The 13,447-nt window shown below is 37.9% G+C and overlaps 1 protein-coding gene across 5 annotated transcripts in view; it reads left to right on the top strand.

Moving 5' to 3' along the window:
- The window catches only part of LOC124594786 (transmembrane channel-like protein 5), a 279,471-nt gene that overhangs the window by 174,577 nt on the left and 91,447 nt on the right, over positions 1-13,447 (top strand). For all 5 annotated transcript variants that reach the window (XM_047133199.1, XM_047133201.1, XM_047133200.1 and 2 more), the window contains exon 9: positions 7,443-7,593. In XM_047133199.1, coding sequence (XP_046989155.1) covers positions 7,443-7,593 — 151 coding nt within the window. The remainder of the gene's footprint in view (positions 1-7,442; positions 7,594-13,447) is intronic.

The raw sequence follows: 13,447 nt of genomic DNA, 5'->3' as shown, positions 1-13,447 counted from the left end.
TCCCCTGGGATAGTCACTTCCCAAGAATCTGGTGATCTGCAACTGGATGTGAGCCAGTGGCAGAAGGATCCACAGGTTGCAGGTCATAGGACTTCGCATTCCTCCTCTGTCCACGTATCTGTGACAGCAAGCCCTCGTAGACATCAAAATGATCTAAGAAGGACGACAAGAAGTAGTAGTAGTACCTGTGCCAGTGGGCTCTGCATGTTGTGCCTCTGTCTGTCTCCAAGGTGGCATGACTGGTGGAATTGAAGTCATTAGTGATTTTTTTTTTTTATCCAAGGATTAAATTCTTCTTTTGCACATTACCTTCTTTTTTTTTTTTTTTTTTTTTTTTTTTTTTTTTTTTTTTTTTTTTTTTTTTTTTTTTTTGAAAAAATGCAATTTTGTTAATGACATGGTTGTCAGATTACAAAGTCTTTTTGGAAAAGGTCGATGCAGGATGTTCTAGAATTAACATCACATGCAATTCTCATAATACACTTCTATATTTCACATATAATGTCACTGTAAGTTATATTTCTCCAAAAATGAGTCCAATACTTATTAGTAAATGCAAATATCCAGACTAATTTAGTTTCTTCATTTTTAACAGTAATTGTTCATATTGCAAATACTGCTAAAGTGATGTGCTTGTTTAAATCTAGGATGTTGTTTTCCAATTAAGGTTGTGATCTGATAGAACAGGAGGTGAACAGTGCCAGGTTGAAACTTTGAGATGATTCATAAGGGGAGCTACAACAGCCCAATTAGTAAAACACTAGGCAGATTAAAACTGTGTGCTGGACAGGGATTCAAACATGAGACCTTCACCTTTGCAGGCAAGTGTTCTACTGACTCAGCTATCTGAACACAACTCACATCCCAGTTTTACACCTTTTATCTTCCTGAAAGTTTCAAATAAGTGCATACTCGATTGCAGAGAGAACATTCATTCTGTGAAAATCTACGTTTGTATCCGAATCATGTGCGCAGTTTTAACTTGATGCAAAAAGTTATTATTGTGAATGTTCTCTTATCAAGATTAAATTTTCTAGTTGACTCTAACCTTTTTCTGTTGTTGTTTGCCATTAACATTTCTCCTTAAAATCATACTGTGTACTGTAAATTCTTGTAACTGTGGTTTTGTTTACAATGGAAACTTCACTTCGAACTCTAATTCAAAAAGTGTGGCTGGTTGCAGTTTTTCCTGTTGGTGATTTTTATGAAAACAGCCACAGTGTTTTCAAACCATTAGGGATAAAATAATAGTAATAATATGCATTACTTGTAATCTAACACAATGACTGTTTCAGAGCAGTAACAAGTGGAAGTGTAAAGGCTGTGTGATTGCCGTTATTTGGTGGCAAAAAACATGTGTAGGAATGAAATAAAAAATTACGACACCAGCTAAACTGAAAAAGTACATAATCCATACAATGCTACATCAGACCTACTCAACGGATATAGGACAAAACCTACAGATTTGATAAAATCTAGTAGTCTGGTGAATTTAATGAGAATTTTGTTAGAATAATGGAAAAAACTGTACAAGTGATTTGAGGTTTGGCTATGAACTCTGTGAGTATTGAAATGGCCAACAGCTTTGTACAAGTATTAAATGGAGAAAAATGAACACTAACAAGGTCATGATCATAGTCAAAGCTTACAAACTGCCAGAGAGTGCAGTTGTTGATGGTATGTCCTATACTATGTAAATATTCTATTAAATAAATTAGAAGCATTAGGAATAAGAGGGGTAGCTAATGACTGGTTGCAAACATACCTAGCAGATAGGGTACAAAGAGTAGAGATAACGCATACTTCAAATAGATCCAAACATTTAGTAAAACACTTATCAGAACCAAAATACATTAATATAGGGGTTCTCCAAGGTAGGATATTAGGACCAATACTATTCCTGATATACATCAATAACTTTCCCAGTAGTATTACTCTCGGTGAAAAATTCTCTTTGCTGATGACAGCAATATTGTAGTCACTGAGAAAACAAGAGAACTTCTTGCAGAGAAAGCAAATGAAGCTCCCAAGGAAGTTTATGATTTGTCAATAAGCAATAAAGTGACATTGAACATAATGATAACTAATGGCATGAATTTCAGTTTGAAGAGGGGAAATAACAATTTTAAATTAAATGTAGATGGCATTTCTATAGACTGTGCAACAAATGCAAAATTTCTGGGAATGAATATTGATTCTCAGTTGAAGTGGTGTGAACGCACAAAGGTACTTGCAAACAGAATGTCATCAGCATGTTACGCCCTTGGAACCCTATCATCAATGTGTAACATGCAGTGTCTTTTAGTTACATACTATTCATATGCTATGGCATTCTTTTTTGGGGAAAAATGCACAAAATATGAACCCAATTTTCAAACTCCAGAAAAGAGCCATAAAAATCATAACAAAAAATGGTAGTTGAGCTTATTGTAAAGATCTGTTCAAAACACAGGATTTTAACTGCTCTGTGTTAGTACATTAACCAGTCAGTTGTACACATCAAAAATAACACTGGTAATTACTGCACAAACAGTTCTGTATATGACATGGAACAAGAGCTAGACTCAACTTACATTTGCCAAGAAAAAATAAAAATAAAACTAAAAACAGCATTTTCTACCAAGGAATAAAACTGTACAATAAATTACCAAAAGAGATAAATGAAATTTCAAAAATACAATTATTTAAAAAGGCAGCTAAAAGTACCTGTTATGCAATATGTTTTATATATTGGAGGATTACTTAGATAAAACAGAGTAGGGGTTTGGTAAAAAAAAGTTATGCAAATAAATAATAATAATAATGATGATGATGATGATGATGATGATGATGATGATGATTATAAAACATCCAACATTCCACATAACACCTTCACACTATGTTTTTTTCCTTTTTTCTTCCTTTTCTAGGAAAACTTACCCGACGCTATGCACTGCACAGTACTAACACGTCTCCCTCTTTCAAAGCTCAACATCTCACTCATTATAGAAGGATACTGAGTCAGTATTTCAGGATAGCAAATAGGAAGTTGTTGTACAAAAAATGGCCCAGAGATCACCAGTGTGTGCGTGTGTTTGTGTGTGTAGTGAGTGGAGTGTTATGAAACAAAGTGTGTATAGTGTGTGCAATGACTGATAGTGAGATATGAGTGAACAGTGTGACATTACATTATTTAATAAATTATTTGTTAAAAAAGTATTGTATACCAGGTGTGAATCTAATGATTGTCTCTAACTAGAAGTCTGTAAATATGTGTGTATACGAATTACCTTATTTTAAATTGATCTAAACTTGTAAATATATCTAAAAACAAAGATGATGTGACTTACCAAATGAAAGTGCTGGCAGGTCGACAGACACACAAACAAACACAAACATACACACAAAATTCAAGCTTTCGCAACAAACTGTTGCCTCATCAGGAAAGAGGGAATGAGAGGGAAAGACGAAAGGATGTGGGTTTTAAGGGAGAGGGTAAGGAGTCAATCCAATCCCGGGAGCGGAAAGACTTACCTTAGGGGGAAAAAAGGACGGGTATACACTTGCGCACACACACACACACACACACACACACACACACACATCCATCCACACATATACAGACACAAGCAGAAATATTTAAAGAGAAAGAGTTTGGGTAGAGATGTCAGTCGAGGCAGAAGTGCAGAGGCAAAGATGTTGTTGAATGACAGGTGAGGTATGAGTGGCGGCAACTTGAAATTAGCGGAGACTGAGGCCTGGTGGATAACGGGAAGAGAGGATATATTGAAGAGCAAGTTCCCATCTCCGGAGTTCGGATAGGTTGGTGTTAGTGGGAAGTATCCAGATAACCCGGACGGTGTAACACTGTGCCAAGATGTGCTGGCCGTGCACCAAGGCATGTTTAGCCACAGGGTGATCCTCATTACCAACAAACACTGTCTGCCTGTGTCCATTCATGCGAATGGACAGTTTGTTGCTGGTCATTCCCACATAGAATGCATCACAGTGTAGGCAGGTCAGTTGGTAGATCACGTGGGTGCTTTCACACGTGGCTCTGCCTTTGATCGTGTACACCTTACGGGTTACAGGGCTGGAGTAGGTGGTGGTGGGAGGGTGCATGGGACAGGTTTTACACCGGGGGCGGTTACAAGGGTAGGAGCCAGAGGGTAGGGAAGGTGGTTTGGGGATTTCATAGGGATGAACTAAGAGGTTACGAAGGTTAGGTGGACGGCGGAAAGACACTCTTGGTGGAGTGGGGAGGATTTCATGAAGGATGGATCTCATTTCAGGGCAGGATTTGAGGAAGTCGTATCCCTGCTGGAGAGCCACATTCAGAATCTGATCCAGTCCCGGAAAGTATCCTGTCACGAGTGGGGCACTTTTGTGGTTCTTCTGTGGGAGGTTCTGGGTTTGAAGAGCCACAAAAGTGCCCAACTTCGTAACCTCTTAGTTCATCCCTATGAAATCCCCAAACCACCTTCCCTACCCTCTGGCTCCTACCCCTGTAACCGCCCCCGGTGTAAAACCTGTCCCATGCACCCTCCCACCACCACCTACTCCAGTCCTGTAACCCGGAAGGTGTACACGATCAAAGGCAGAGCCACGTGTGAAAGCACCCACGTGATCTACCAACTGACCTGCCTACACTGTGATGCATTCTATGTGGGAATGACCAGCAACAAACTGTCCATTTGCATGAATGGACACAGGCAGACAGTGTTTGTCGGTAATGAGGATCACCCTGTGGCTAAACATGCCTTGGTGCACGGCCAGCACATCTTGGCACAGTGTTACACCGTCCGGGTTATCTGGATACTTCCCACTAACACCAACCTATCCGAACTCCGGAGATGGGGACTTGCTCTTCAATATATCCTCTCTTCCCGTTATCCACTAGGCCTCAATCTCCGCTAATTTCAAGTTGCCGCCACTCATACCTCACCTGTCATTCAACAACATCTTTGCCTCTGCACTTCTGCCTCGACTGACATCTCTGCCCAAACTCTTTGTCTTTAAATATGTCTGCTTGTGTCTGTATATGTGTGGATGGATATGTGTGTGTGTGCGAGTGTATACCCGTCCTTTTTTCCCCCTAAGGTAAGTGTTTCCGCTCCCGGGATTGGAATGACTCCTTACCCTCTCCCTTCAAACCCACTTCCTTTCGTCTTTCCCTCTCCTTCCCTCTTTCCTGATGAGGCAACAGTTTGTTGCGAAAGCTTGAATTTTGTGTGTATGTTTGTGTTTGTTTGTGTGTCTGTCGACCTGCCAGCACTTTCATTTGGTAAGTCACGTCATCTTTGTTTTTAGATATATTTTTCCTACGTGGAATGTTTCCCTCTATTATAAACTTGTAAATACTTTGACATGTCCTGTGTCCTTGTAAAAAGAGATCTACGGATGAATAAAGCTACTACTACCACCACCACCACCACTACTACTACTACTACTACTACTACTACATAATAATAATAATAATAATAATAATAATAATAATACTGACTGAGGAAGTCAAGGACATGTGGCATCAGGATAAAGTTGACATTATACCAATTATACTATCAACTACAGGAGTCATACCACACAATATCCACCAGTACATCAATGCAATACAGCTACATCCAAACTTATATATACAACTACAGAAATCTGTAATTATTGATACATGTTCAATTACCCGAAAGTTCCTAAATGCAATATAACACATACCATACAGTTAAAAGGAAGTGACACTTGATCAAGGTCCGCATCACTTTCCATTTTTAACCAGACTTAACGTCTGAGAAAGTAAAGAAATAATAATAATTTTAATTAATTAATTACAGAACAAGTAACTACAGTAACTATGCTAAGAAACAGATTCTTTTAAGATATTCTAACTGTAACATATTTCAAAATGTGCAAACTTGTGTTTCCACCGTTGTGGCAGCGTTGATAGAATAAGAATAATGAGGAAAGCCTGTGCAGAAAAGGAATCCATAGAGACCTTAGTAAGTCATTTGATTGAATGACATTCCATGCTTATTGAACAATTGGACATGCTGTGAGTTTGGTGTTGCAACTTAGAGTCCTATTCAGGAAACAAGTGACAATGGATGGAATATGATTTGCATTAGTGATCTGTATTTGGGTTTCTGCTAATATTGCTACACCCACTTGAGCAAACATGATCAGATCAGAATCTTCATAGATCATACAACACTATTATTTAGTGGAAAGTACCCTATTCAGGCAATTCAGGAAGAAAATGGAGTATTCATTATGACCAAGGAATGGTTCATTATAAATAAATTTAATAAATTAAGATAAAACATACCACATATTCTGTATCTGTAGTGATAGCGGACTTTTGAACAACTTGAGCACTGAGAAAGTTCTCAGTTGCATTATTTATGGTAAGCTCTTGTGGAAAGAACACACTGCACATACTTGCAGGATACTCTTATATATCATATACCTTCGAAGGAAATTAAAGTATATGAAGTCAGACAGTATTTTTAACAGTGTACTGTGCAGCACTACTCCCAAAAATGCAGGTAGCATGATATAAACATCAGATAAGAAACTGTACCAGTGAAAACTTTCATTTATCTATCTCGTCAACATGTCTTAAATTGCTTCAATTATGAAAAAAAAAAAAAAAAAAAGCCAGGAAACCTCAGCTATAGGGAATGAAATCTGCAGTTATAACGCTCATAAAAAGGAGTGGGGCATCCCAAGCTGCTGGTTATCCTGAATATTAGAGAAATTTCCACTACTCACATTGAAAATATTTAATGTGTTGATTGCCACTGGATATGTTTATAACAAAACTTCAGAATGCAAATGCCCTGAGAGAAGTGATTTTTGTATTCAGTTACTGAATTTTTGAAGTGAAATTGCAAAGTAGTGATGTTGAACTGTTAGATCATGCCATATTGCTGTCAAATTATGATAGCTGCAATTATTTCTTAGTTACATAACTACTTTTCTTTATTTATTAAGTAATAACGTCATGCATTACTAGTGCAGTATTCCTGATTTGCTGTATATGTCTTCTCTATTGTATGTATTCATAGCATTGTAAGTCTGATGCAATCTGTCCAGTCATTACTGATGAATGAGTAAGATTTGGTAATAATTAGTAATAAATGATTGTAATATTCTAAACCCGATGAAATGTGAAGCTTATTTGTAATGACTATTAGCTTTTATCTTCAGAACACCTCTATTTTACACATTTTTGTTTTGCAAGGATGACAGCCTAAGCATATAAGTTGAACTTACAATGATATGTTTCATAGTTCTTTATTACCTCTTTTTAAAAAATGTTAGTGATGTAGAAAGCAGTGGTTTTCAGACATATCATCATCTATGTAGTTTAAAATGTACACTACATGGAAAGTCTGCCACCTTCTTTTACTGGATGCTGTTGTGCACTAAAATATGTAGTTGATCATAATTGTGTGTTTATCTTTTTCCAGTGTTGCCAGATCTTACAGAAAAGTCTTCATTGAAACGTCAGGTGGGATAAAAAATGTATATGCTCTCAAAATATTTTGCGGTTGGGACTACAGCATTGCAACCACTGAAGCTGCTAATCTGAAATCAAAGAGTCTCTACAATGAAATAAAGGTACATACTAAATTAAATTTTTCAGAAATATGCTTCACATTGATATAAGCTGTTTTCAAAATGTAAGTTCTTGAGACAATAATACATTCTACTGCTTCTTCACATCTGCCAGTTTTGTGTATTAGCACCGGATTCAAAATTCTGTTGTAGAGAACTCAGTAGCTAACATTTAAACCTTCAGCTGAGATACAGTACAGTATGTACATACAATACAGCAAGAAGAGGTTGCAGATACAGACAAACCTTTCATACTGTAGTAGAATGTAACTCAGTTCAGTCATGTGGTGAACTGAGGTAGATAGAACAGAGTAGTTCCTTGTGCCCTGGACTGCAAGCTACCAGTTTGAAAGAATATGATGCCTTATGCTAACAGGTATAATGAGTTATTCTGTCAAGGCATTCTGTGGTAGGCACCCACCTGTACTGACACAAGTAGCTGGTCAGCATTTCAGGATTGTGGCAGCTAAGCATGCACATGCACAGAGGTTGCTGTGTGCAGGCAGACCGTTAGCCCTTACAAGCACTGCCCCCAGAGAAGAGGAACTGCTAAAGATGGCTCACACCAACCATCTGGGTGTAATGAATCTGTTTCATTTCTTGTCGTATTAGAAGAATTGCAATTTATTTAATCTGCAGACACAGAAAGAGTTGGAGCTGATAAGCAAGCTTTTAAAAATGACATCTGCTATAAACACAAGACAGACTAATAGAAGTAGTAAGAAAACAATATACCAAAGTATGGATTAGTGTTACAAGAAGATCCAAAAGACTTAATCCTGTTTGCTGTTTGGTGTAAATTTAATTCATTGCTAGTGCACATTACATTTGCTGTATATCTGTAATTAAATCAACACTTATGAAAAGGATTGATTGGTACTCACCATTAAGATGACACACTGAGTTGTGAATCGGCACAGTAAAGTGACTTACACACTTGGCTTTTGGCCAAAGCTTTCCTCAGAAAATGAAAGAAAAAAACACACATTAACTCAAGCAAGCACACCTCATACACACATGACTGCTCTCTCTGGCTGCTCTAGCCAGACTGCCATTTCAATAATTATTCTTGGGGAAACTAGACAGTGAATGGCTTACATATACTAGTATGTATGAGTCATTGTAATAAACTAATAACATTCTCATTAAAGAAAACTTTCCAGCTCAATGAAAAGTAGCTGGTAATACAGAAAGCTTATCAAACATATCACATGGGTAGTATTTATAGTTAATCCACTACCATTTTAGTGTGAAAGGTAGTTGAGGTGTATCAAAATTTTTACATATAAAATTGACATCAAGGATTGAAGTGGAGTAAATTATACCATTGCAACATCATTTAATAAATCACTGCTAAATATGCATTAAAACTCTTTAAGACAATTACCTCTTGACACATTATTCATAAAAAATACTTTCTACATCTTTATGTTCTTTTATCTAAGTAAACTGTCAGTTCTGAGCAAATTAACATACTACCGTGTTCATACAAAATCAGATGCTGCTCTTTCGGAGAGAATAGTATGAAAAGAAGCAGAATCTGGGAAAAACCTTCAGAAAATGGGAATTCAAAAGCTGTCTGTGAGAAGAGCAAAGGAAATGTATCGGGGAGGTGTGAGTTGTCTAAAAGTAAGAAGAGAGAAGACAGAAAGGATTGAATGGAAAAATTGATTGAAGCAAGAGAGTGCACGATCTTCCTCTACTTTTCTCCACCATTATCGATGAGGTAATGACAGGGGAGGCAGTCCAAATAGGAGACAAAAACATAACATCAATGGCCGATTTATGGTGTGGGAAATGGTGGAGGAGAGTAAAAGGAAGGCTAGATGTGGTGGGACAGTTTGGACTGAAATTTAATGCAAACAAGTGTGAAGTGGCGGTGAGAATGAGGAGTGAGAGGAGGGTTAAATGAGCTCCTTGTCCAGGTTGTAAAGGCTCACGGTTTGTCTACCAACCACTGTATCGTCCTCTACCTTACGGCATCATAGAGATGCAAATGCAGTATGGAGGGCATGTGTTCAGGACATCATTCTCCCAGCCATTTTGCAGATTTCCCAGATCACAGAGCCACTCTGTTCAGTCAAGTAGCTCCTCAGTTGGCATCATGAGGCTGAGTGTACCCTGTACCTGTCCTCCCACTGAGAAAAAAATCCTTGGCAGTACTGGGAGTCGAACCCAAACTGGTGTCCTCTGCATGACAGCCATCTATGCTGGCCACTTGGCAACAGAAGGAGACCTAAGGGGAGAGTAGCAATGGACATAATAAGTATTACAGGGCAAATAGTACAAAGAGTGAATAAATTTAAGTATGTAGGAGCATAATAGAAGACAATGGAAGGAATGATAATGCAGTAAGTGAGAGGGAAAGGCAGGCCCATTGTTCCATGTAGAAGGTAAAAAACCTGGTCTGAAGCAAGGATGTACTGCCAAAAAGATAAATTACCTGTTAGCACATTGCATTCTAGATCAAGAGACATCTCTCTGACAAGAGGGAACACCAATACGTGGTGTTTGGGATATGTAGACACAAGTACACCAGATTGTGGAGAAATGCACATCACCTCTTAATGATGGGACAGTCCATAATTTGACTAAGTACTAGGCATCTGTTTTAAAGAAAGGCAGTACATATGTCAAATGGTTTTTTTAATTTCCAAGTTCTTACACGAAGTGCTGGTAAGGAGCATCTTAGTTTGTTCCTCAGGTTTGCTCTAAGAACCACCTGTCTCTATTGACCTCATTATCAGTGAAATTAGGGCTCATATGGAGACACATAGACAGTCATTTTTCCCTCACTTTATTTGCGAGTAGAACAATAAAGGAAATGACGAGTAGCGTTACAGGGTACCCTCCGCCACACTCTGTATGGTGGCTTGCTTAGTGTCTATGTAGATATAGATGTAGAATGTTAATCCATAATCTTTCTTACGTCTAACAGTTAGCATTTCAGTGACTGCTTCTTGATTATTATTGTGTTATTTTTAGCACATTTTTAAACACTTCTGTTTTTACCATTTTATTGATTCATGTGGATTCTTTGTATGGTTTAATTTTCTACAAATGCATATTTACTGGTTCATGAGCACTGGCTGTACTGCTGCACATCCCAGCCAGCGCACACAATAACAACAGCAACAATAATAATAGTGACATGTCATACTCGAGAGCCTTTCGCTATGCTTATGAGCTTATTTGAAAGGATTTTGAGCTTTCATCTCCTCACATTATAAATATTAATAGATCTATCTCAACACTGTATTCTTACATTCTTGTGTTGTTATTCTAAACATGCAGTCCACCTACTTGCACATTATTAAAATCCACCCCCTCAAAAGACATATTAAGGGCCCCATCAAACAAGTTGTTTTACTGTTTAAGATACTATACTCAGATGTCTTAGGAACTGAGTTCATATCTTCATCAGGCAAGAAAAATTAAATAAAACACAGTTTAGACCTATTCACTTGTATTTTAAGTCTGAAAATGGTCTTATTTGTCTAAAACTAATTACTGTTTTTTTAGAGGAGATCCTCATCTAGTTCATGTTTCGTTCACAAAATATTGAATTTCCTTCATCTCAACCATCCCAAATGTTCCATCTTATATGTTTATCTGTTACATTCATTTCTCTCTCCTCAATTCCATCCCCAAATCACCCTTCCAAGTACTAAACTCTTTGAAAATATAACACGTCATTTTCTTGAGTGTGACTGTAAATAAACCCTTGAGTACTCCAACATCCTTTCCAGTGAAATCTACAGAACCATCCACTGCAAATGTACCAAAAGTTAACTTGTCATAAATTGTTATGGCAGAATTCTATGACTGTATTGGTATACAGGATACAAATAAATAGCTATGAATCACAATGCTAAAATTGGACTTATTGCTCTTGTTTGAATTTTTACATGACAATGTAAATGAAAGCAGCTCTGTATATTCTAAGTTCGTACAAGATAGCGTTAGAATAATTTTACATCCACTGTCAACACACAGACTAAATTGGTATGCCAAAATGCTCTTCTCTCTCAGCAGTAGCAGTGAAAGCTGAAAAACCTGGCACACTTTGCCAATGAAGCTGTGTCAGTACACTCCAGATTTTACCATTGAATTCTTCTGACACACTTTTTATAGATAAATTAAAACTTATGACTCCCCAGCCTCACTATTTGTTTAAGAACCTCCTTGAAATGCCACCAAACACCCAGGCAGTTCTTAAATAGTGACAGTGGGTAGTACAGATGCTCTTCTTCGGGTGTAGGTGAGCCCATTAAAGAAACAATAGAAAGTCCAGTATGTAATAATAACAATATGGGAAGGATAGAGTGCTGCTCACTACATAGAGGAGGTATTGAGTCTCTCAAGGTAGAACAAATCATCTGAAGAGACTGCCTACACTATGCCTGTCCATCTTCCACTAAAATATTGCTGTGCATTATCGGATCCTTACTGGATAGAATTGGCGAAGGACATCAGAAACGCCGGCCACTGTGGCCAAGTGGTTCTAGGCACTTCAGTCTGGAACCACGCGGCTTTTATGGTCGCAGGTTCGAATCCTGCCTCTGGCATGGATGTGTGTGATGTCCTTAGGGTAGTTAGGTTTAAGTAGTTCTAAGTCTGGGGGACTGATGACCTCAGATGTTAAGTCCCATAGTGCTTAGAGCCATTTGATTTTGAACATCAGAAACTTTCAAAGTAAAGCATCTCATTTGTATTATTGTAAAATAGGGAAGAAAGTGTCATGGATCATAAATGCCAGTTGAGATGGCAATCATTAAAACAAAAGCATTCTTTGTTGTGACAAGGTCTTTTCATGAAATTTCAGTCTTTAACTTTCTACCTGAAAAGCGAAAATCTTTTGTTGATGCCCACTGCAAAGTGAGAAATGATCATCGTAATAAAATAAGACAAACTGGAGCTCGTACGGAACAGTCTAAGTGTTCATTTTTTCTGCTTACTGTTTGAGAGTGGAACTGTAGAGAAATAGTGTAAAAGTGGTTTGTTGAACCCTTTGCTAGGCAACTGAGTGTGAACTGCAGAGCAAGAGCAGTCAGGTAGGTATAGATGTGGACAGGTATCATGAAACACACACACACACACACACACACACACACACACACACACACACAGCCATTGTCACTGGGTGCTAGGACCTGACCATTTCTAGCATGCTTTTTCATTGTGCCTGTCTGTGACACAAACCTCTATGTAGCGAGTAGCAATCTATTCTTTACACATTGTTGAGCTTGGTAATGATATTTATTTGTAAGTGCCACCTTTGAAGCATAAGATTTTTGTTCTGTAGATGTCCCACTGTTTTATTATTTTTGCAAAGTTTACCTTTCTCTTATAAAAATTGTAATCTTATGATACGAGTAAACACCAAATTATGTAAACTGAGAGATGCTGCCACCTATTGCAATATATTCTAACTTTCCGATTTGTTCAAATATACTTATGCAAACAGGCATATCATTATTTCAAAATAGTTTCTTATCATTGGGTGTGTTTCTAAACATGTTACCAAGCAAGGTGGCTCAGTGGTTAGCACACTGGACTCGCATTCAGGAGGATGACGGTTCAGTCCCGCATCCCGCCATTCTGATTTAGGTTTTCTGTGATTTTCCTAAATCACTTCAGGCAAATGCCGGGATTGTTCCTTTGACTGGGCACGGTCGACTTCCTTGCCCGTCCTTCCCTAATCCGATGAGACTGATGACCTCACTGTATGGTCTCTTCCCCCAAATCAACCCAACCCAACCCAACCCTCTAAACATGTTACAAATTTGTTTAAACTATACACTCTGCAGTGATTGTAGTAAAGTGTAGCAATTTATCAGATTTCGTGAGCAATATT

Source organism: Schistocerca americana, chromosome 2 (genome assembly GCF_021461395.2).
Source record: "Schistocerca americana isolate TAMUIC-IGC-003095 chromosome 2, iqSchAmer2.1, whole genome shotgun sequence".
NCBI lineage: Eukaryota > Metazoa > Arthropoda > Insecta > Orthoptera > Acrididae > Schistocerca > Schistocerca americana.
The sequence above is the reverse complement of the archived record's forward strand: the minus strand, read 5'-3'. Positions and strand labels throughout refer to the sequence as shown.